Source organism: Homarus americanus, unplaced genomic scaffold, assembly GCF_018991925.1.
Source record: "Homarus americanus isolate GMGI-L3 unplaced genomic scaffold, GMGI_Hamer_2.0 scaffold38850, whole genome shotgun sequence".
Lineage (NCBI taxonomy): Eukaryota > Metazoa > Arthropoda > Malacostraca > Decapoda > Nephropidae > Homarus > Homarus americanus.
The window spans coordinates 46,430-72,400 of NW_024720818.1; the positions used below are offsets into that span (position 1 = coordinate 46,430).

General features: G+C 42.0%; 2 protein-coding genes across 3 annotated transcripts in view; one reads left to right on the top strand and one right to left on the bottom strand.

The window, feature by feature from the left end:
• The window catches only part of LOC121861266 (acetylcholinesterase-like), a 185,737-nt gene that overhangs the window by 40,972 nt on the left and 118,794 nt on the right, over positions 1-25,971 (bottom strand). The window lies entirely within an intron of this gene.
• On the top strand, positions 12,844-22,262 carry LOC121861265 (proline-rich receptor-like protein kinase PERK2). The gene is made up of 4 exons (XM_042358908.1): positions 12,844-12,870; positions 21,283-21,442; positions 21,723-21,926; positions 22,192-22,262. The coding sequence occupies exons 1-4, from the start codon at positions 12,844-12,846 to the stop codon at positions 22,260-22,262; spliced, it is 462 nt and encodes a 153-aa protein (XP_042214842.1).

The window sequence follows — 25,971 nt, forward strand, 5'->3', positions numbered from 1 at the left end:
GCTATAGTCTTCCGGAAGGGATTTAACAGCGACTAATATCCGGTTGTGTGTGTGTGTGTGTGTGTGTGTGTGTGTGTGTGTGTGTTTAATTGTTTTTTTGCTTCATCTGTTCCCTCTGTCGTCTCTAATTGTCAGATCTTGATAATAGTCACATCTGTACTAACTATTGCAGCTAAATAATCCTCAATCACACCTGTACCACCTGTTGGATCAAAATAAACATCAATCACACATGTTCTAACTGGTGTAGCTATATAATCATCAATCACACCTGTACCACCCGTTGGATCTAAATAATTGTCACACCTGTCTTACCTGTTGGACCTTAATTATCGTCGCACCTGTATTCAGTGTCGTAACTCACCAGTACTGGGTGTCGTAACATCAACACTCACACAGATATTTAAAATAATGACTTTTGCCTGAATCAATTGTTTATAACTCATGAGTAAAGCCAGAAAGTCGTAACATCAGGAAGCATAAGAATTTATCCGAAATAACCACCATCTTATTCAGTATTTTCCAAAGCGTTACAACACAAGGATTATTTACCTCTTATCTTAACTCCTTATTTAGCGAAACACTGAACAGTCTAGTGTCAGACTATTTTTTCTTCACATCTCATTATTTTTGATGTCGAACTACGAAACCTGGTATAAATTTTACCCTTAAAAATAGTAAGTGTGTCTGGGAAAGTTTTGCCACAAAAATTTTAAGTACTTTCACCTCACTAAACTTTCATTGTCCATCGTTCATTTTATTGTTTAACTTTCGATTCCTCTTAAATATTGTATCCCATTCATTGTTCTTACTTTGAATAACTTTTAATAATATTCATCATTCCTCAGGTGTTTGTTCTGACTCACCTGTGGCAGAGAGACAACGACACGAGTCTTCGAAAGAAAAATAACTGAAGGTAAGTTGTCAATCAGTCTGTCAAGGTGTCTGAGGGTTGGCGACCACAGCCCTCCGCTTCAAGTTTTTCAATCTCTCATTACCAGTGTCCACCGTGACAAGGAAGAAGTGAGTCAGTTATTTTGGGTTTTTTGTTTAATTCATACATCTGAAGCAGGTATTTGTATAGGATATTTACAAAGTCCATGTACATTTGTATTTACAGAGTCCCTTCATGTTAGTGTTTGCTGAGTTCCTTCATGTTAGAGTTTGCAGAGTCCCTTCATGTTTGTGTTTACAGAGTCCCTTCATGTTAGTGCTTACAGAAACCCTTTATATTAGTGTTTACAGAGTTCTTTCACGTTTGCGTTTACAGTATCCCTTTATATTTGTGTTTACAGAGTCCCATTAGAAAGTTACTTATCCAAAACTTCCGTACTTCATCATTCTCTGCACGTGTCTGCCCTTACCGACGTCCGCTGTTACTTACGACTTGCAGACGGGTCTTTAAGAACGCATAATACTTGTATATGGTGAAATGGCCAGTACACACCGATGTTTACGATGTGTAACTTCCTCCCGGGACGCTGTGAACACAAACATCAAGGGACTATATAAACATCCCGTGTGTTGACCGTATGTGTGTATACCTAGAAAAGTGAATGTTGGTAAAGGCTGAGAAATGAGTGGTGGTGTGTTCAACTTTATATCATAACCTTGAGACATTTTAATGTGGTACTTTTAACGTAATACTCATGAAATAGGTCTCACGATAATCAGTCTATGAGATGGAATGATAAATATGCAATTATCTGTATATAGATATTATAAAAAGTTAAACGTATCGCCTTTACCACACAGTAAAAACCGTATCTATTCCGTAATTATCTATATATTGTATCGCATTATAAATATAATCATGCTGTTTTTACTTTATTCCCAAGAGAGTTTTGCTACATCATATGATGTACAAAATGCAATTGTAAGCAAGAACAACAACGGATAAATAACATTTAGGTTACTTATAATTCGTTAGCAAAAAATAAACTACAAGAAGGTCATTGGTTCGATCCTTAATCAGCCCAACAGTAAATGGGTACCTAACTGTTTTAGGTTGGGGAAGCTTTGGTGGTCAAGTCCAGTACCGTCCACGCTGCCTTTTTTACAAACAATGTACTTTATCTACACTGTCTCTAACTGGCAGTCAGACTTCAGGGAATCACGTTTCATGAAATGTTCGAGACAAATTACCTCTAGGAACATAGAAATTAGTATGACGATAAGAAAATGACTTAAAAATAATAATTTATTGACATAAAACCGAAGTCTTACAGTCTCAGCCTATGGTACCATGGCATTTCTTTCTTGGCATTGTGTTGTAATGTATTGCCACCCCCCCCCCCGCCCCCTACCACCCACCCGTCGGATACAATTCCAAAATTTTGTAGAGTTGAAATTTTGTAGGGATGTGCGGACGGCGATCGTGCAAGATCTACTGTTCTTCCTCCAGGGTAAAGTCGCTGGGTAACTCCGTATTCAATATGTGTTTAATCATTGTGCTAGAGGGATAAAAATCATTGTATTCATGGGGTTAAAATATCATTCTCAGTGGGCTAATTCATTGTACTCAAGAGGGTGGTATCTTACCCAGGCTGTTGGTATAGTTCTCAGGGATTTTTTTATCATCCACATAGGATTGTTATCGTACTGAAGGGGTTGTTATCGTACTGAAGGGGTTGTTATCGTACTGAAGGGGTTGTTATCGTACTGAAGGGGTTGTTATCGTACTGAAGGGGTTGTTATCGTACTGAAGGGGTTGTTATCGTACTGAAGGGGTTGTTATCGTACTGAAGGGTTGGTATCATAACTTACGGGGTTGTTGTCTTACTCAGGGAATGGGATGCTCAAATTTCCCCTTCATTTCTGTTATCCAAAAAAATAATGTACTTGACAAAGAAAAGGACAGGTTTCTTAATTTTCCGGATAAGAATGATTGTACCTCAAAATAACCTTAAGGAAATGACTACAATTACGTCTCTAAGAACGGGTGTAGCTTGAGCCAAGTTATAAATGAGAGAGTTAAAGAGGCACTAACACACCCGCCTGCGTGGAGGAGGAATACACACACACACAACCACACACTGCTCTCTATGTCGAACACCCCCCTCCCACACAAACTCTCTTTCTCTCTGTGTCTGGGAACAACACATACACGCATGCACGCACGACAGACAGACAGACAGACACACACACACACACACACACACACACACACACACACACACACACTTAGATAGATACACAAAACACTTCGACAGACGCACACACACACAGATACACATAGAAACACGCACACATAGACAGAATAACAGACAGACAGACAGACAGACACAGAGATAGAGACAGTTAAACAAACACATATACACACCGATATTACGCACAGGTACACACACACACACACATATATACATTGATATATACATATACACACTGATATACCTGTATACACAGATACACACAGACACACATATATACAGACAGATCCACACATACGCACACACACATGCACAGACAGACAGACGCATGCGTGCACGACCGCACGCCCTCACGCACGCCCGCCCGCCCGCACTCACGCCCGCCCGCCCGCCCTCACGCCCCGCACACGCACGCTTGCCCGCCACACGCACGCAGACAGACAGACAGACAGACACACACACACACACACACACACAGGTAACATATCAGGTGGCATGTGGCTGGCTGGGAGACATCACCTTCAAGTTTGTTTGGGTTGGGCGGAGCGAGAATTGTGTTTACTGTAACCAAATATAGCACCCCACTAAGTCTCCATCACTGCACCCTCTTGGCCAGTATTAATTTCGGAAGCTGACTTTTCACAGCAAATTTTGCGGCCGTCCTAATAACGCTGTTGAGATTTTTTGTACAGGCAGAAGTTGTTTATATCTATATAAATACTGTATAATAGATATCATGGGCACGTATAGCATATAGCAAGGTGATACACAGTAAGGTGTGGGCCAGGTGATACACAGTAAGGTGTGGGCCAGGTGATACACAGGAGAGGTGTGGGCCAGGTGATACAGGTGTGGGCCAGGTGATAAGGTGTGGGCCAGGTGATACACAGTAAGGTGTGGGCCAGGTGATACACAGTAAGGTGTGGGCCAGGTGATGGGTGTGGGCCAGGTGACACACAGTAAGGTGTGGGCCAGGTGATACACAGTAAGGTGTGGGCCAGGTGATACACAGTAAGGTGTGGACAGGTGATACACAGTAAGGTGTGGGCCAGGTGATACACAGTAAGGTGTGGGCCAGGTGATACACAGTAAGGTGTGGGCCACACAGTGGTGTGGGCCAGGTGACAGTAAGGTGTGGGCCAGGTGATACACAGTAAGGTGTGGGCAGGTGATGGTGTGTGGGCCAGGTGATACACAGCAAGGTGTGACACAGTAAGGTGTGGGCCAGGTGATACCCAGGTGATACACAGGGTGTGGGCCAGGTGGTACACAGTACCAGGTGATACACAGTAAGGTGTGGGCCAGGTGGTACACAGGGGTGTGGGCCAGGTGGTACACAGTAAGGTGTGGGCCAGGTGATACACTGTAAGGTGTGGGCCACAGGTGTGGGCAGATAGTACACAGTGGTGTGGGCAGGTGATACACAGTAAGGTGTGGGCCAGATAGTACACAGTGTGTGGGCCAGGTGATACACAGTAAGGTGTGGGCCAGATAGTACACAGTAAGGTGTGGGCCAGATAGTACACAGTAAGGTGTGGGTGGTACACAGCAAGGTGTGGCCAGGTGGTGTGGGCCAGGTGATACACAGTAAGATAGTACACAGTAAGGTGTGGGCCAGGTGGTACTAGGTGATACACAGTAAGGTGTGGGCCAGGTGATACACAGTAAGGTGTGGGCCAGGTGATACACAGTAAGGTGTGGGCCAGGTGGTACACAGCAAGGTGTGGGCCAGATAGTACACAGTAAGGTGTGGGCCAGATAGTACACAGTAAGGTGTGGGCCAGGTGGTACACAGCAAGGTGTGGGCCAGATAGTACACAGTAAGGTGTGGGCCAGGTGGTACACAGTAAGGTGTGGGCCAGGTGGTACACAGCAAGGTGTGGGCCAGATAGTACACAGTAAGGTGTGGGCCAGATAGTACACAGTAAGGTGTGGGCCAGGTGGTACACAGAACAACACTATATATCCTTTATCCCTATTGTAACAGCGGCACTATGTTTGTCTCTCTCTCTCTCTCTCTTTTTCTCTCTCTCTCTCTCTCTTGTTTTCTCTCTCTCTCTCTCTCACTCTCAAGTCTTCATACTACCCTTAAACAGTAATATAACATTCGGACCAAATCGATAGGATAATTCGACATTGATTTTGTAGAACATTTTGGTTATCTACTTCTGGTTCCTAAGGCATCACCAGCAACAAACCGAACACTTACTAAGGGGAAGAGCAAGTCCTCTCGTACCCAGACCGAGGGAGGGAGGGGCAGTCTTACTCACTGATCCACAACTTTAGGGAGACGTGATAATTAAACGGTGGGAGACATCAGTTACGTCATCGGCCTTTCCCACCTGAGAAAATATTTGGCGACCACAACCTCCAAACTCACTACTACTACTACTACTATTATTACTACTACTACTAGCTTCCTCCAATAGCCACACCTTCGACTACAACTATTATTACTACTACTACTCCTACCACCACCGTCTAGCTCTATTCTAGGGATAAGAGAAACTCTACTCTCCTCTAACTCTTCCATGATGCGAGAGGAAATAGTCTAGCCTCATTAATTCACAGGAGTTTAAAACTTCTTCTCTCAGGAGTACCAACCCTCAACTAACATCCCCTGAGAGTGGGATAGAAAAACGAGAGAGAGTAAGAGAAGGGAGGGAGACGGAAAGAGAGAGAGAAGATGGGGAAGGGGTGTGTTGAGTGGGGGAGGGAGGGGAGGGGGCAGACAGACGCACATACGCAGTAGAAGATGGACATTCAAATAAAAATCATCATGGAAACAGACAGACATCATCAAGTCATCCCTTTCTTCAGTCACCAGCCTAGTTCTGTTCCCAGTCTCGTTAGTCACCAGGGTGGAGTATTTATTTGCATTACTATTCGAAATTCAAGTATTTGCATTCTTAATCGAATCCTCGGGCAAAGTATTCATATTCGTAGGATGATCTGACGAATAATAACTTTTTTATGGATAGAAATAACCATACAATTGGTTGCTGAATTTATTTTGGACGATCACACACACACACACACACACACACACACACACACACACACACACAGAGAGATTGTTTTGAATGTACAGTCACTCAAAAAACTATCTCTACAAAATTGTGTTGACAAAATATGACACAACGGACGAAGGATTTTGCAAACCTATCGAGACAACAGGAGTCGCAGTATTCATTTTGAAGTTCATCCACCTCCCCAAGTAGAGATAGTCTTACGAGTGACTGTACAATCGGCTTACTGTATTAAATCCGTGTTCCGAGTCACCCGAGTACTGTAGCTATATATAACATGCAACTCTCTATGGTCATCACTGTGGCGAGTAGGTTTCTGGTGACGCGCTCGTAGTGTGAGATATATGCCTGCATGATGCCAAATTGTAGCTTTAAGTTATTGTTTGAACAATAATTTCTGACTCCTATTTGAAATTGGATTTAATTTTTTATATACTATAGTCATTATTGTAGGCAATTGGAAAGAAAATTATTTTGTGTGCCGAGCAAATAATATGTATAGGCACTTAATGATTGCTGAATGGTGGCAATACTGACTGCTGCAGCCTGTCTAGAAGTGTAGAGTAGGCTCAGTATAATAACTAATGATGATTAATGTTTTTATTATAACTACTAGTAAAGCCAAAATAAATATATCTACACAGGGCAGGTTTCATATATTGAATATCAATCATGTAATCATCTACCACTACATACCATAAGAGGTTACTTTTTATCCAATACTATTCATGAATGCATTCACGAATACTTTCATAAAGTATTCACTTTCGGAATGACGATGTTTCATTGTGTTCGCATTCTTAGAAATCAGAAGTAATCGTATTCACATTCGAATATTGAACTCTTGTATTCACTCCATCCACCAGCATCCGCGAAAAAAAATATCTAGAGCGAAAAAAAAATGGCAAGTGGCCCTCAAGATTTTGCGAGTAAGAAAAATCAACAGCAAACGATTAGAACTCGTCTGTGTCAAATCAATTTGTGTATTTAACACTGCCGAGCCATTCAGAGTTATATTCATAATACATTTACAAAGAAAGTAAGACGAGAATATCAACATCAGTGGAAAATTAACCCCATCACCTCCCCCCCCCCCCATCCCCGCTCCTGGCAATATCCAGAGGGAATGTTTGTTTGTTTTTCTCTCGGAGTAGGATACCCGTTCTATTATTTTTATTTTTACATTGGTCACCATTCTTCTCCATCAGTCACTATTCTCCCCACCGCCGTCATCACCACCCTCGTCACCACTGTCACCATCACCCTTGTCACCACCGTCACAACCACTGTTAACACTTTACATTAATTCTGACATAAGTAAGGAAGTGACATGTATTTCTCAGTAGAATTTTTTACCTGCTATTAGTAGCCTATGAAGAAAACTTGATGAAAAAACATACATTTTCCGTGTATGATGATATGTCGACACAAACAAGTAATACCTTTGTAGCGATTCCAGGTTCGCTGTAGTTCGGGGAAATAGCTGTAGTTGGCTTGTACTAGGAAAAAATAACATGTATGTTACTCCTACACTGTGCTACTGAAGAATTTATTATTCTCCGTCAATGGGTGAGTGGGTATTTCTCCCTCTGTGAATGAATAATTTAGTGACAAAAATCACATACTGTAGAGAGCTGAAAGTGAGTCCCAAAAGCATTTCTCACTAGTCTGGACTTTCTTTAACGAGTGAAAGTTTTGTTTCATTCGTCAGGATTCATTTCTTTTATTTAAGCTGCCGTTTGATTGTCAAGTCTACCTACATTCTTTGAAAACTTTTTATTTTGCGGTTATGTTTCACCTGGATTTTCATTTATCGCGATACCTGAAGTTTTGTTGCTTGTTAATGACGAGAGAGAGAGAGAGAGAGAGAGAGAGAGAGAGAGAGTATCCATCATTACTGTATGTTATTCTTAAATTGTAACAAGTAATTTAATTAAACGCTACCATTGGTGTGTAAGTCGGATCGTGTGAGTTAAACATAAGATTGTGTGTTTGTGTAAAATTTTAGGAAATAAAATACACTAATCAGCAAACTCAACTCTCCATTTACAGTCACTTAAAAACTATCTGTACAAAATTGTATTGAAAAAAAAACATGACTCAACGAACGAAGGATTTGGGCAACCTTACCGAGACAACAGGAGTCGTAGAGTTCTTTCTGAAATTCATCGACCCCCCGAGTAGAGAGTCTTTTGAGTGACTGTACACTGAACAATTATAAATATAAACGCACTATTAGGAATTTCACCCTGACAAACGTGTATTACAATCCGTCACAGTACGGGTAGGTAGTTTCTCCCGTATAACTTACAATGTTGGAGAAGAACCTGGAACAATATCTCTAAACTATCTTTTGGACACTGAGCCAGACAAGCCTTACCTAACGCAACCAATCTATTCATCCTAGCATAGTTTTGGTTTGTTCGTTTTATCTAAAATTGTAAAGTATATTATTAATATTTTGTACAAACAAACAAACGTGACAGTTAATGAAAAAGAGACGAGTGTCTAGCGGCCCATATTGTACTCTTTATTGCCTGTCAACAATAATTTACTCAGGAAGTCTAATGAACAGTGCTTAAATGACAGATAATGCAGTTTATTTGTGTGCTGTTTTTAGAGTCGTTTGGGAGAGAATAACCGTAAGGAGGAAACCGCTGGAACACAACACCGCCCATATACGATTTATTGGACACCATGAACTACATAATTCGTATATATACAAATTGTGACCTTGTTTTGTAAACGAGTGGTGCCCTGTGTTGACACGTGTCCACGCTACTATCAACAGTTGATGTTTTATGAGTCACCGTGTGTGCTCCCACAGTACATCACCTGAGTGCTCCCACAGTGCTGCACATTGGAAGTACCCCCCCCCCTCCCACCCTGTATCACGTATCCCACCAAACAGAATTTTACCAATTTCCCACTGTAGTCAAATTCTCAGCTGATTAAGCTTTGTAAACTCTTGATACCTTAAGTTAGTATAGGTCAAGATAGTCTTTTTAAGTTGCAGTATAGGCACTGCCCACAACAGAAGTCTAGGCATATGGGACCCTAACAGAGAATTCTATTTCTCGTAATTTTTATTGTTGTTGGACTCGTGTATTACTAACCATGCTACGTGCAGTTATAACAAGATAACAACCCATTTTCTTTTTTATTATCATTTTAGTCTTATTGATTATTGGTTCGCTTTCTTCCGCTTAACGTTTAAACCTTGACCTTCCCCGCTTAAGGTTTATTAACTGCCTATAAAATTTTACATTTAATCGTTCACCTTTTGAACTTACCGAGTTTCAAACGTTTATCGCTAAAATATTAACTAAATGTCGCTATAGTTTGAAATATCTCTGTAAAGTCTTACCTTCTATCGCTAAAGTTTTACCTAAGCTTACGAACATTTTACCCTTTATCGTTAGAATTTCTCACTTAGCCGTTTACGTTTTATTGAGTTTTGCCTAAACTTTTATGTACAACCTTAAGTTTTGATGTTTTTAGGTTCACAAATTTGACCTATATTTGACCTGAATTTCCTAACCTAACCTAATCTAAGCTACAATATATGTATCTCGCTGTACTCCTGTAGTTCTTGTAGCTACAGGTATAGGAATTTAAATACAGGTAACTATCCCAATCATACTTGTAGTGTAGTCTTTCATTTTCACTGTGACGTAGGAGGAGCAAAGGTTAGGTTAGGTCAGGTCAGGTCAGGTCAGGTCAGGTCAGGTTAGGCTAGTTATGTTTAGTTTAGGTTAGTTTAGTTTAGGTTAGGTTCGGTCAGGTCAGGTCAGGTCAGGTCAGGTCAGGTCATCTTATCTTCCATTGTATCTTCGGTGATAAAATCTAGTAGTGGTAAAATAACTGATTTTAGTATAGTTGCTGCTGGGTTGTATCACACATTCACTCACTCACTCACACACTCACTCACTCACTCACTCACACACTCACTCACTCACTCACACACTCACTCACTAACTCACTCTACTCCAGGAGGTCTCTGAAAGGAACATTTAGTTTGTTTTGAAGGAATTTACTGATGGGGAGGAACGAGCTCTTGAGATAATCGTGAACGACGCTTTATCAACCTTCGATTCACAGGAGACTAATAATGTTACGTTAGTTGATCAGATATAGTATCATGCATGTGTATTATAAAGAGGTAGAGGTAGATTTTATGTTGTTTATAATGAATTGATGATATGCGTCTTTTTAATATCCTAGTGTGTCTATAGGAGAATAACTATTGATTTGTATTCCTTGTATCAACACACTGTAATTTGCACGTCAATAAACGCCATTTGTGGTGTTTTGTACCTCGTGTGTATGTTCCTTTGTGTTGTGTGTTGAGTAAGTCGTCTCTGGGTGCATTCCTCACACCCAAAGCTTCACACACACAATACCTGTCCTGGAACAACTAGGACCCCCTCACACACCGTTTTCTCTCTATTCATCTGCTTCATTCTCTGTTTTACCGTGTTCCTCCATGACTTGAGTTGTGTTTCACCTGCTATGTTCTAACTTAATTCGTTATCTCTTGTTATGTCGTGTTTTCTCATGCATTTTATAACTAATAATTCTTCATTTTTCATCGTAACTTTTTATTTCATTTCACATTTATTATTTTATTATTTTTAGTTGCCAGATGCGGAGTTGCCACTACTATTGTTCCAGTAGCATTAGCCCACCCGGGCACAGGTCAATTTTAATGACCCACATCAAGGCCTGGGGGGCGAAAATATAATAATAAAATAATAACAATAATAATAATAATAATAACAATAATAATAATAATAATAATAATAATAATAATAATAATAATAATAATAATAATAATAATGAGCCATAAGTAATTAAAAAAAATATCGAGAGTGAGAAATGATATATGTATGTTGTGTTGTCAATAGTAAGAGAAACAATTGAGACCCTGCAATTGTGTGTAAATGAGTTAATCATTCAATAGCAATATAGAGGTTTATTTTGCTCAACACCAATCTATAATTCCTCCCCCGCCCCGCCCCCCCCCCTCCACACACACACACACACACACACACACACTCTCTCTCTCTCTCTCTCTCTCTCTCTTTTACTGGGCGTTGAGTTGGTGAATTTCCGGGCAAATATTCCTGCACTTCCTCTGGGTATGTGTAACTGCATAACCCAATCTAACTTTGCCATATTTCTGAAATATTTTCCTGCAATGGTTTTGTACCGGTAACGATTTCATTTACAGAATATTTTAGTAATTCTTTGATGACTGTTGATTCATAGACACATATATAAATAGTTACATTAATATAAAGTTTTATATATATATATATATATATATATATATATATATATATATATATATATAAATATATATATATATATATATATATATATATATATATATATATATATATATATATATATATATATATATATATATATATATATATATATATATATATATCATGTAATTCACAATGAAAACGTGGATAAGATAAATCTTGATAAAATCACACGGGAAAAGGGAAACAACGGAACACCTTAGCTTTCGTCTTTATTCAAGACATCTTCAGAGGCAACTGGATTACATGGACAGAGAGAGGCTTTAAATATACAGGGTGACCTGTGATTTTATCAAGATTTATCTTATCCACGTTTTCATTGTATTACATGATATATATATATATATATATATATATATATATATATATATATATATATATATATATATATATATATATATATATATATATATATATGTGTGTGTGTGTGTCTGTGTGTGTGTGTATGTGTGTTTAAAGTAAGAATGACTCACTTCTTTGATAAGTATTGGAAGGTTTAACTTTTTTGCCTGGAGACTTTGCCCTCTGAAAGAACATTGGGAAAATAGGTCGATTTCAGCACCTTTTCACTCACTGTCAGCCAGGGCAGGACCTACACACTTTTTATGATACAAGCCAGTGCGTGTTGTTGAAGGTAGTTCAGGAGTGTTTGTAATAATATTGAACACAAAGTTGTATTTGTTAAAAAATATATATCTAAATTCGGGTCGCGCTCCTGGTCATGGGATAATTGGTAATTGAATCATTAAACTTGTGTCATTCGCCTCAGCCCTAGTATATGTCACTGGTGCCTGGTGGTCAGCTAACGACTTGGGCGTCACGATCATTCAGCGGGGGACGTCTGGGGTAATGACCCAAGGCCCGAAACTGCTGATTTATGTCCAACCTGTGTCCTCACAACACTCACTGCGCCCCTACAACACCCGTTATGTCCTCACAATACTCGTTGTGTCCTCACACTTTCACCCGTGTCTCTACAACACCAGTTATGTCTTCACAACACTAGCCATTTCCTCACACCACCAGCCGTGTCCTCACAATACCAGCCTTGTCATCTCCCACACTCTAGTGGCAGACGGCACTTGAGGTGACAGACATTCTTCTCTCTAATAAATATTTCTTTTCTTCCGGTGACAAAGTCTTGGCGGCGTTCATTATGTCGCCCTCACCCTCTGTGTATAATAATGCTTCAAGATTTATATCATCATTTTCCCGTGTGTCTTGTTATTTTTTACATGTGATTATCTCTCTGAAGTTTTATGGACGCCGCCTATTTTTTCCTTGACAGGTCGTTAACAATAGCATAGAGGGAGTGAATTGACGATACCAAAAATGTCACGGAAGTTTTGTGACAAGAGGGTGAGTGTGTGTGTCGTGTGGCCGGTGACCGTGATGCCTCACCTTCGGATATCGGAATACGATATTCAATACTCGGGGAAAATACTTGCAAATTTTGTCTCGTATTTTGGCCTCATCACCATCGGCTCTTGCGGAAGGCTCGTTATTGGCCTCCGGGGACTTCACCTCCTCTCGTTTATTTAGCGATGTTTTAAGGGGGTTTGGAGTGGGGGAGGGGGGGGTGTGGCTCCACGCTGGTTTAGATTTTTTTTCAAGGGGATTCGAAACTGTCTCCCGGGGTTTGATAGAAGCTCAACGCTCTCTACTGGGGTTATAAAGGGCTTTACCTTGTCTATTGGCTTTAAAAAGTCCTCAACGCACCTTCGCATGGATACAAAGGGTTCATCGGCGTTTCCTGAGTTTACAGAGGGTTCAGTGCTCTCTTCTGAGTCTTAGGCACAACGCTATTTCACGGGTTTAAGGTGATTCGATAATGGTCTCCATGCTGTTTTTCTAAGAGGACTCCAGTGTTGTTTTCCGGATTGTAGAGAGACTCGGCATGTTCTTACGGGTTTTTGAAGAGGGGTTTAATCATGTCTTCCAGGTTTAATGTTGTTTTACAGGGGATGAGTCCATGTTATCTCACGGGTTTATGTTAGCTTAAGAGGAACTCCAGAATGACTCACTGGTTAAATGCCTAAATAAAAGAAAAAAAAGTGAGGAGAAGAAAAAGATGCAAAGATGCAGTCAGACAGAAAGAGACAGTAACAAGAGCTAGAGACACACGGAGAGACAGAATCAATCACATAGAATTTCCCTTGAACGTGACCAGAGTTCACTCCTCTCATTTAGTGGCTGTGTACACTAGCCACTAGGTCCTCCGAGCAGTGAAATGACACAGCACTGACACACCTAACCTAACCTAAGAGCTTATCTAACCTAACCTAAACTACCCTTGTCGAAATTAATCTAACCTAAGCTACACTCACCTATAACTTGACCTAATTTATCCCTTCCTAACCTGATCTAACATAGCCTTGCCTTTGTTACTCTTACCTTGCTTAATCAGATTTTAATTCAGAATTTTGTGTCTTTCGTTCCTCCCATATATTCATCAATCCATCAATTCAAAACATCCATCCATCCATCCATCCATCCATCCATCCATCCAAAGTGTGTTAATGTGTATACTATTCCCTTGACTCATCTATCCACCCCTACGTACATACAATCCTCCCAAAAAAGTATCTTCACCCCTGAGGTCGATGTGCCAAGTGGTTTTGTGAGCAGTATTAGTCCACTAGTTTCGGAATGGTTGGTACAGTCGACCACAGGTATTGGTATGTGTCTTTATCTACTGTGTGGATCAAATTAGCAGCTGGTAACACTTTTGTATGTATATATGTATGTGTGTGTGTGTCTGTGTGCTCCCCATGTAGTGTGTATGGGGGCGCAGGCATACCAGCATACGACGATGTACTCGGGAACATATCAAAGTATTTCGTCCAAAGTTTCAAGTTGTAAATATGGAAAAAAAGTAATGATATATTTTTACGACCTGTACATATATAAATACATACATACATACAGACATACAGACATACTGTACATACATACATACTCTCTACTAAGATCCTGTATTTTAATCTTATACGTTCCTTCCTAGTTATCAAGAGTATTAAGTCTATCTGTACATCGCATATTATTCAACTCTTTAAAAATGTATATATTTCGTGTGAATCTGTTATATGCAAGGAAAAGATAACCATCATCTTTTTCCTTCCATTTACGGGTCGACGTGCAAAAAAAAAAAATGAAATTCTTATTTATATGAAAATATAAAGAACTCTCGTTGGCTCTCGCTATTCTCTCTCAAAATGGAGCCAGGATTTTACATTGTTCTAGTTATCGAAGGGGAAGGAGGGGGAGTAAGGGGAGAGGACGAGGATGGAGGTGAGAGGGAGAGATGAAGAGAACAGGGAAGTAGAGGAAGAAGGTGGAGGAGGAGGAGAGGGATGAGAAGGAGGAGAAGGAGGAGAAGGAGGATGAGGAGAGAGATGAGGAGGAAGAGGAGAAAGATGAGAAGTCGGAGAGGGAGGCGAAGTAAGAGGAGAAAGGAGGTGAAAAAAGAGGAATGACGAAGAGGAGGAAAGTAAGAAGAATAAGGAGGAGGAGAAGGAAGAGGGAGGAAAAGGGAGGGAAAACGAGGAAGAAGAAAGGTAAGAAAAGAAGGAGAGAGATGATGAAGAGGCGTAGAAGGGAAAGAAAAAAATGTGGATGGGAAGGTGGAGAAAGGCGAGGAAAGAGCAGAAGAAAGAGAATGAAACGGTAATGGAGCAAGAGGAAGAAGAGGGAGCAACATGAGAAGAAGAAGAAACAAGAGGAAAGGAGAGAGGAGGAGGAGGAGGTACGTGTTTCTGGTTTCTGGAACAAGTTAAACGCCCCAATTATCCAGGGTTGTGCAAAACCTTCCTCTCTGTAAACAAATCATGGAGGCAATTAGGTTGATAATGAGTCTTAAGAAAACAGAGGCCTCACCTGTGCGTGTTTACTACCTAGGCGGCTGTGTTTACTACTTGGGTGGCTGTGTTTACTACTTGGGTGGCTGTGTTTACTACATGGGTGGATGTGTTTACTACTTGGGTGGCTGTGTTTACTACATGGGTGGCTGTGTTTACTACTTGGTGGCTGTGTTTACTACTTGGGTGGCTGTGTTTACTACTTGGGTGGCTGTGTTTACTACTTGTGGCTGTGTTTACTTGGGTGGGTGCTGTGTTTACTACTTGTTCTCACTACTTGGGTGGCTGTGTTTACTTCATGGGTGGCTGTGTTTACTGGGTGGCTGTGTTTACTACTTACTATGTGTTTACTACTTGGGTGGCTGTGGGTGGCTGTACTACTTGGGTAGCTGTGTTGGGTGGCTGTGTTTACTACTTGGGTGGCTGTGTTTACTACATGGGTGGCTGTGTTTACTACTTGGGTGGCTGTGTTGTGGCTTACTACTACTACCTGGGTGGCACAACTACCTGGGTGGCTGTGTTTACGGTGGCTGTACTTGGGTGGTACTACTAGGTGGCTCTGTTTACTACCTGTACTACTTGGGTGTGGCTGTGGCTGTGTTTACTACTTGGGTGGCTGTGTTTACTACTTGGTGGCCTACCCGGGTGGCTGTGTTTACCCTGGGTGGCTGTGTTTACTACCTGGGTGGCTGTGTTCTACCGGGTGGCTGTGTTTACTACATGGGTGGCTCTGTTTACTACCTAGGTACTTGTGGCTCTGTTTACTACTTGGGTGGCTGTATTTACTACCTGGGTGGCTGTGTTTACTACCTGGGTGGCTGTGTTTACTTGGGTGGCTACTACTTGGGTAGCTGTGTTTACTACTTGGGTGGCTGTGTTTACTTCATGGGTGGTGTGTGGCTGTGTTTACTGTGTTTACTCATGGGTGGCTGTGTTTTACTTCATGGTGGCTGTGTTTACTACTTGGGTGGCTGTGTTTACTACTGTGGGTGGCTGTGTTTACTACTTGGGTGGCTGTGTTTACTAATTGGGTAGCTGTGTTTACTACATGGGTGGCTGTGTTTACTACTTGGGTGGCTGTGTTTACTACCTGGGTGGCTGTGTTTACTACCTGGGTGGCTGTGTTTACTACCTGGGTGGCTGTGTTTACTACTTGGGTGGCTGTGTTTACTACTTGGGTGGCTGTGTTTACTACTTGGGTGGCTGTGTTTACTACCTGGGTGACTGTGTTTACCACTTGGGTGGCTGTGTTTACTACTTGGGTGGCTGTGTTTACTAATTGGGTAGCTGTGTTTACTACATGGGTGGCTGTGTTTACTACTTGGGTGGCTGTGTTTACTACTTAGGTGGCTGTGTTTACTACCCGGGTGGCTGTGTTTACTACATGGGTGGCTCTGTTTACTACTAGGATGGCTCTGTTTACTACTTGGGTGGCTGTGTTAAATACGTCGACATGAACAAAGTTAAAGAAACTGAGAGAGAAAGAAAAACGAAGAGAACAACGGGGAAAGAAAGAATGAGAAATAATACATACGAAAGATCACATTAAAAATAGAGAATTAATTCCATCAAGGGACAAAAAACGAGAAAAAAAAGTAAAAGATCAAGCGGCAGCAGACAAGAGAAAATAATAAGTTGTTTTCTAAAAGACAGTGTCGGTGGCTCTGTATCGTGTTTCAACCTCCCCAGCCTCCCGCGACCTCTACCTATACCTCTACTGGCCTCCACCTCCGTCTCACGACTTCTTTTTGCCTCTTGCGTCTTCCTCCTACCTCTCACCGACAACTTGTACCTCCCACGGCTTCTACCAACCTCTCTTGCCCGCCCTGCACCTACATCCCAAGGCCTCCACCTACCATCTTACAGGTCGTTCTTATTAACGCTACAAAAACAAGAAAAGAGTTGGAAGATAATTGTTAACGACGATGGGGGGTGGGGGTAAAGAGGGGGGGGAGGAGGAGGAAGAGGAGGGGGGGAGGAGAGTGAAGGGAAGTGTGAGGGATTTGAGGAGAGTGGGAAAGGAAGGAGGAGAGGGTAGAGGGAGCAATGGATTGAGAGAGGAGAGAAAAAGGAAAAGTGGAGAGAGAGAGAGAGAGGTTAACTCAGCGTTACAGCCTTGACCTTTGTACCGTGAGAGAGAGACAGTATAGTTACAAGGGCTGGCACTGTAAACATACTGTATGTGTGTTGTGCGATCAGTAACACCTTCCGTCCTTCCTTCCTTCCTTAGACTTAAGAGTGTTGGCTTCTTGAGTTCTGTACATCGTGACCTTGACTCTTGATCTATATAACCTTGAGAGCATAAGAACTCTATATGGCTAAAAACTCTTAAAATTTTTCATTCTACCACAACGAAGGTAAATTTAGGCAGTACATCATACGCCACCATACATTGACCACAACACTATCAAACAAACTCTACATAGATATACCATGCAAAATAATCTGCAATCTGCATATGTTAACATCTTTAAATATTTTTTTTTTAGTATTAGTTTAAGTATCTGTTGATTAATCGAAAGATAAAGGAATGGCTGATAAAAAAAAATTATTTGGCGACATCTGCTGATCTTTCCCCTTCTGTCATCTGGCCAAGAAAGCCATGACAACCCACCACCAAATCTAAGGCATATCGATCGAAACATTAAGGCATCGATCGAGTGTGATGATTCTCCCAACCCTCTAGAAAAAATAATAAGGCATATTGGATTAATATAAAAATCATGATTAGTTCCTTTATACATTGGTTTGATACAGTACCGAGAACAACGCCATCTGTGGGTAGAGAGTTCAGTTCGGAGACTCGTCCTAGCAGTCACCGGTGTTGTGAATGTACTGTATAAAAGTTTCATAACAATCGACCATAAAGCGAAGCAGTGTCGTGTGATTGTCATAGTTAGAAAATAATAGAAATAAGAAGAAAGAAAAGTAAATAAGAAAGAAACAAGTGAACCACATAGAAAGAACGTGGACAAATATTAATAGTTATTAAAGTTTTTATGTACGAACATCACAATAAAACAGTAATAAAGCGCAACTAAAAACTTAATTGCACTTCCATTAGTGTATTAAACTCTCTTAAATGTCATTTACTTGTAAATTACGCTTGTGAGAGTATGACGCATTGGGGAATATTGCGTAGTGAGTGTTACGCATGTGAGAATATGGCGTGCATGTGTTAACCATTTCAGTGCGATGAAAACCTTCAGAGTACAGTGTATTTAGTTCATTGAGTAAGATAATCCCTTGAGCACAACGCCTTCATCCCCTTGCGTATAATAACTCAATCCCTCGAGTGCGAAGTCTTAACTCTTTAAACCTCTTGAGTACGACACCGCCCTCTCCCTTGAGTACGAGAATATTTTTCACTCAGTGGGGATTGTGTCAGCATTCTAAAGGTGGGTTAATATACACACACACAAAACAACAACAACAACGCCATCCCTTATCAAGATACCACCATTACCACCACCATCCCTTTCACGACTACCATCGACCATCAGACAACCAGTTAAAAACAAGCGTGTTGGCCTCACATTCTGAAGAAGAGTACTCTGACCGTCAACACTATTGGCAATCTATATACACTTGGTACACGGCAGAATGACACATATATAGGGAGGAGCCGTCTATTGCAACACCCACCTCCGTAAGTACGTTCTTACTAGTACACTTGCCTCATTGGTTCCTTGTTGCTAGATACTCACACCAGCCACCCATACCCATCTCCGTTTCCAAACAGATGCACTTTCATAGCCAGGTACTGTAGATCAGCCTTCATAGCCTCTCAGACCGACTTTCACAGCCACATGAATCCGCTTCATCAGCTCTACTCGTCTACCTTCTTAGTCACTCAATAAAAATGTATCGTAGTCGAGTTCTTCTGACCATTCTTCTCTCGGGTCTGAATTTTTGATAAATTAGATATGAATAAACGTATCTCACTTTCATGGAGTACTCAGCGTACCATCGACTCCTTTGTGCCGAGGCTGAAGTTAACCAAGCAGATAATTCACTAACGAAGTCTGTGAGAGACAGGACTAAAAAAAAATATATATCGTACAATGATTTTATCCTCTAACTTGTGTGCCAAGAACGTATCTGATGAAGATAGTTTCCTCTGCAATATTGTCGCCATTTTCTTGTTCATTGCAGCATAAAATCAACCACTTGGATGTGCTCTTTTGTCCCTAGTTACGAGAAGTTACCGCATGCGGCCCTGAACCCTTTTCGTGCGGCTGTCCAGCCTTCTGTAAAGGCTAGTAACACTAAATTTCGTAAGTCTTTTATCAAGTGAAGTTTAGAATAGTGCATTGATATAAATTATATTATTTAAGTGTAATAATTTTCATACACGATTTCGTTAAACTGGTGATTAGGTAAGTAACTAATCTATTCACTTTCTAATTTTGAAGTACGGCCCTGTCACACGAGTGCGGACCCCTAACACAGAGAGGTTGGGGACCACTGTATAATATAGGGTCTCATGTGTCCTGCTCGTATGCCAGCTGTCACCAGTTGTCACTTTTTTTTATCAGCTGTGGGTTTTTTTTTTAATTCATTCTCTCTTTCTCTCTCCCCTGCCTGGCAGTGAATAGTGTTACTTTGTGTATGAACGTCTGTCCTGCGTGGCAGTGAGAAGTGATAGCACCCTCAGTGTCAAGACGTGACTCACTTATTCAGAATAGGCAAATTGTACTCCAAGCTTTGCCATTAAAGTTGTTAAACTAAACACTCTCTCTCAGAAGATGAAGGAGACGGAGTAGGCAAAGACAATACGAGTTTCCCTTCGTCGTTGAGAGACTCTACAATTCCGTCTTAGAGCTATGAACTGATAATTTCTCATCTCGGGACCAGACGAGAGCTATTTCCCCTTTCTCACAGCAGCTCGCTCCTCTGTTCCTCTGTTTTGCTCCCTTGAGGCCCCAAAAGAGAATCTCCCGGATGACTTGGCTTTGTTCCCTTTTCGGTGGTGTCCAATTCGACAAAATTCACGTGTGTGTGAGCCTGACCGTCGGTGATTGGTCCTCGCCCATCAGTGACGTCAGCTAGTATCCATGCCGCTACTCTGTTGAGGTTACATTGAGGTGGGTTAGTTAAGTCTGATGTTGAGTTATTCGGTTAAAGTGCGGTGGTGATTACAGTAGATAGGAATTATAGGAGTTGGGGGAATAATATTAGCTGACCTCATATACCCTCACGCGGTATCCGACTGCTGAACAAAGTAGTGAGTGATACATACAGTGATACGGATAGTTTCTCTGTACGAGCGTAACAACACATATGGTGAATTATTTTAACTACTTTATACAGCATAATATTACAATAAAATGCGAGCGAGATGTTAAAAAGTAATCAATCGGTATCTCAGAGAATCGTAAGTCGATATTTTTCTCAACTAAAGATAAAGAGTCTCTAGTAGGACAGAACTTCCCTGCAAAATCTACGACGCTTATGAAAACAGCTTTATTTTGAAACTATACTTTCTTATATTACCAATAAGTTGGGTGGGGGGGTTAGGGAATTTAGCATACGACCTTTTGAGAATCCAAGTGTTGGGTGTATGGTCACGGGCAGGCACGCGTCTGAAGGTTATAAGCCGCTTACTCACTACTGCTGGGCCTGTACAGCTTCCATTCAGAGCAAACGTGAGTAACCTGATGCAGTATGTGGGAGCGGTAATGAATGAGGACCTCTAGTGTGTGTTAGTGCCGCCGCTCACCCCCTGTGTTAGTGCCGCCCCTCGATCCCTGTGTTAGTGCCGCCCCTCATCCCCTGTGTTAGTGCCGCCCCTCATCCCCTGTGTTAGTGCCCGCCCCTCGATCCCTTGTGCCCTCCCCTGTGTTAGTGCCGTGTTAGTGCTTAGTGTGCCCCCGATCCCTGTGTTAGTGACGCCCCTCATCCCCTGTGTTAGTGTGCCGCTCCCCCTGTGTTAGTGCCGCCCCTCATCCCTGTGTTAGTGCCGCCCTCATCCCCTGTGTTAGTGCCGCCCCTCGCCCCTGTGTTAGTGCCCCTCGATCCCTGTGTTAGTGCCGCCCTCGATTCCTGTGTTAGTGCCGCCCCTCATCCCCTGTGTTAGTGCTCCTCGCCCCTGTGTTAGTGCGCCCCTCGATCCTGTGTTAGTGCCCCCTCGATCCTGTGTTAGTGCCCCTCATCCCCTGTGTTAGTGCCGTCCTCGCCCCTGTGTTAGTGCGCCCTCATCCCCTGTGTTAGTGCTGCCCCTCGATCCCTGTGTTAGTGCCCCCTCATCCCTGTGCTGTGTTAGTGCCCCTCGCCTGTGTTAGTGTGCCCCTCATCCCCTGTGTTAGTGCTGCCCCTCGCCCCTGTGTTAGTGCCCCTCATCCCCTGTGTTAGTGCCGCCCCTCGCCCCTGTGTTAGTGCTGCCCTCATCCCCTGTGTTAGTGTGCCCTGCCCTCATCCCTGTGTTGGTGCGCCCTCATCCCTGTGTTAGTGCCGCCTCCCCCTGTGTTAGTGCTGCCTCGCCCTGTGTTAGTGACGCCCCTCATCCCTGTGTTAGTGCTGCCCTCCCTGTGTTAGTGCCGCCCCTCGATCCCCTGTGTTAGTGCCGCCCCTCATCCCTGTGTTAGTGCCTGTCCCGCCCCTGTGTTGCCGCCCCTGCCCCTGTGTTAGTGCGCCCTCATCCCCTGTTAGTGCCGCCCCTCCCCTGTGTTAGTGCCGCCCCTCGATCCCTGTGTTAGTGCCGCCCCTCATCCCCTGTGTTAGTGCCGCCCCTCATCCCCTGTGTTAGTGCCGCCCCTCATCCCCTGTGTTAGTGCCGCCCCTCGATCCCTGTGTTAGTGCCGCCCCTCATCCCCTGTGTTAGTGCCGTCCTCGCCCCCTGTGTCCACCTTCTACTCCGCTGCTCTTGCTGACTTACGACAGGGGTTTATGTGACAGGTTAAAGTGGCGTGGCACTACTGTTCCTCCTCACCAGGCACTATCTTGCTACCTAGTGGTGGTGGTGGTGGTGATGACTGTTATGGTGATGATAGTGATGGTGGTGGACCGCTAGTGGTGGAAATTGTGACGGTGTTGTTGAATGGTAGTGAAGGTGACACCGGTGGTGGTGCAGTGTGTTCTTATGTGGTCCTTACTCCCTAACTAATGGCGTTAATGTTAGGCAGTTATGGTGTTTTAAGTGTTGGAAGTTTCCTGGTGACAATCTGCCTACATGGTGATTCACTTGTTGCCTAATGATGTCTTGTCTGCTTAGTGACGTATTGTCTTTAGTGACGTCTTGTCTTTAGTGACGTCTTGTCTGCTTAGTGACGTCTTGTATGCCTGGTGATATTCGTTTTGTCTGCTTGATGTCGTCTCGTGTTGTCTGGTGATCTGCATTATAAACATGTGTCTCGGCCGAGTTACTAGCTGTCTCCTCTCCACTCTTTTCCCTCTCCTTAAAAAACAATACAAAAACAAAAACAATTCCCGTATTTATTGTGAGTTTCGACATGAAGTATTTTTTTCATTTGACTATTCGTCTTCTTGTTTACGTTATTGACAAGAATCTAATTATAATGTGTTCTAAATATAGACCTCCCACCCCGCGTCGTGGTAATTTTAGGTAGTGTTATGCGTGTGGACATTATGCATTCTCAATTAAGATACCACATACTAATTTCAATCTTGCATTCTGAAATACCTTCTGTTAACATTATGAATCACTAAACAGGCGTCAAGATAACAGGTGCTGCTGACTTAGTTTGTTAATGGACGTTTATGATTAAATTTGTCGGCGCTCGAGTGGTGTATCTTACTCGACAGCTCCGCCACCTGATTGATGAGTAATGAGTTCAGTAGCCTTGATGGTCTTATGTCTTCTGTACCTCCATGGGTTGTCAAGCTTTATCATTTATCAGTCTTTTTCTCCCTTCTGTGTGTGTGTGTGTGTGTGTGTGTGTGGAGAGAGAGAGATAGAGAGAGATCAGTAAGGAATGACAGGATTCCTGCATACGCTTCATAAACACGAAGCTTCAGTCGGCCAACGCGGTACTGTGTCGAACATAAGAAAATGGTACAATAGGTGGAGTGAAATATTCTGCAGTGTATACTTATGAGATCCAATCATAATTTTGTATCGTTATAGCTAAGGAGAACCAGAAATTGTCATCCACTGATGATATACGATATACTGCGTTATATATCAATGTCGTGAAACAGTCTACAGTGTTCACAATATCAGATTAGACAGAACTTTGCTTCCTTTGCTTTGTACGGTGTAGACTGTTAGTTAAAGGACCGTGGTAGATATTTATTGTCACTATCATGACTCAGTAGATTGGTTGTGGTGTATAAAAAGTGGAAAGAGGTTCTATTGGCGAGAATCAATGGGAACATAATAGTAAAGATAAGTTACTTTTATACACACAGATTGAAAGATAAATTGGTGATAATCAGTGAAGTAGCGAGTGGAGTGTCTGACTTGAAAGAGGTGTTAAGAAGTAGTCTGCCGCGGTAGAGGATGGGAATGTAGGACGTGCTCAGTGGCCTGTTGGTCATGATACAGTTACTTTACATGTTGTTGTTTTGAATAGTTGATGTTTTGTGGCTGCCACTCTGTCGTGTGAGCTTTCACCCTTCCAGGAGGATTACTTTCCGCCCCTAACTCATTTTGTTACTCAGCCTCGTGAGTGACGGGTTATCATGCAGCGGTCAACTTACACGAACTTACAAGTAGTTGTGCGTTATTGTTACATAATCTACAGCACCGCACTGTCAGACTACTGATACTATCTCCAGTTATAAATGCCTCCGCCACACCCACTTCCTCTCAACCACTACACTGCGGATATGATTCCTGGAGGTCTTGGTAACCGGTTCATCGTTGCCACAACTTCACTCTCCCGATACCAGAAGTTGACTTAACTTAGAAAATTAACCAACTTTCCTGACTCACCATCGGGTAGAAAGTTACTAAATTCTTGGCTAAATTAACCTAACTTTAACGGGAAATTGGCTCAACTTAGAATGGATATTGGCTCCTTTATTTTGTAAGTAGCTCAAATATAAGGAAATTTCAAAAGAAAATATGCGACTGTAGAAGCTACACACCAGGTCTTATAACATGACTCGCGTGACACTTATCAAAACCCAGAGACACAATTAGAGGAGAAAAATCAGTGTGAAATTTAAACATGTGGGCCAAAGGTATTGATCCAGTATCCAACCTTCTGTTAAGAGAGAAACCTTGACAAGTGACCTACAGACCCACGCCACCCAGGGCTCCTCCCATCCACACTATACGACACCTTCCTTCACGCCAACAGACCTACCCACCAATATCCACCACCCTCCCACCCACCAATATCCACCACCCTCCCACCCACCAATTGATCCACCCTCCCACCCACCAATATATACACCCATCCATCCCGCAAACCCACCCATCAACACCCCCACACACACACACTTTGAGGTCATTGCCATTCATTCTTCAAGTGCATTGAACCAAACAGCTGGCCGATTCACCCACCATTACAGTGAGTTTTAGAAAGATTTATATAATTGAGCTGCATTTATCATTTGTTGTATGAATGACAGCAATGGAGTTACGTATGATGTATAGTGTATAAACTTGGACTCTTCCTTCATACTGTCGTGATGATAGTAATAGTCACTAGTATTTGAAGTGGTGGTAGTAGTAAAATTTGGATAGTAAATGGGGTCAGCATTTTCAAGATTATGTAAAATGTCTCTCATTGAGTTTTACATTTCTTGTTTTTGGTGTTATTGTTGTAGTTGTTGTTGTTGTTGTTGTTGTTGTTGTTGTTATAATAGTGGATGTTATTGAAGTGGTTATTCGTATTGTAATGGTTTTTGTTGTTATTGTAATTGTATGTTAGTAGTGTTTGTTGCTATTGTTGTGGTGGTTGTTGTTATTGTAGATGTTGTTATTGTTAACGGAATGGCTATTACTGTAGTGCTTGTTATTATAGTAATTCGTTTTATTGAAGAGGTTGTTGTTAGTTTTGTAGTTATTCTATGTTGTTAGTTGTTATCGTAGTGGTTGTTGTTATTATTAAGTTTGTTGGTGTCATTATAGTGGTTGTTGATCTTGTTGTAGTGTAATTGTTGTTATTGTAATGCTTATTGTTAATGCAGTGGTTGTAGTTGTTATTGTGTTTCCTGGTGATATTTGTTAAAGCTTCGTCCAACTTTATGCAATTAAGTTTCTGACTCAAAAAGTTCTATCGATTAAGAGTAAGTGAACTCTGTCTCTGTCTCTCTCTCTCTCCTCCTTGTTGTCCAGCCACACCCCCGTATCTAAATCTCCACCCCCACCTCCCATGTTCTTCCCGCTCCTCCTCTCATCTCCCTCACCCTCTTGTACCCTCCCTCACTTACTATTTTCATCCCCCCTCTCTCCCTCACCCTTCCTCTCACCCCCCCCCCCCCTGCCGTACAATGTCAAGCCAACTGTAGTGATTTTTTTTGGGCCTTTTACAGTGGCTAGTTTATTGTGCACCCCATACTCGTCATGTGAGCGGGAGAGAACAAGGATTACCGAGTAGAATTCACAAAGGATGTGCATAACTAGCCCCCACGGTCAGGATATTATGGCATTGAATGTCAGAGTATTTCAAATATATATTTTTTTAGTTCT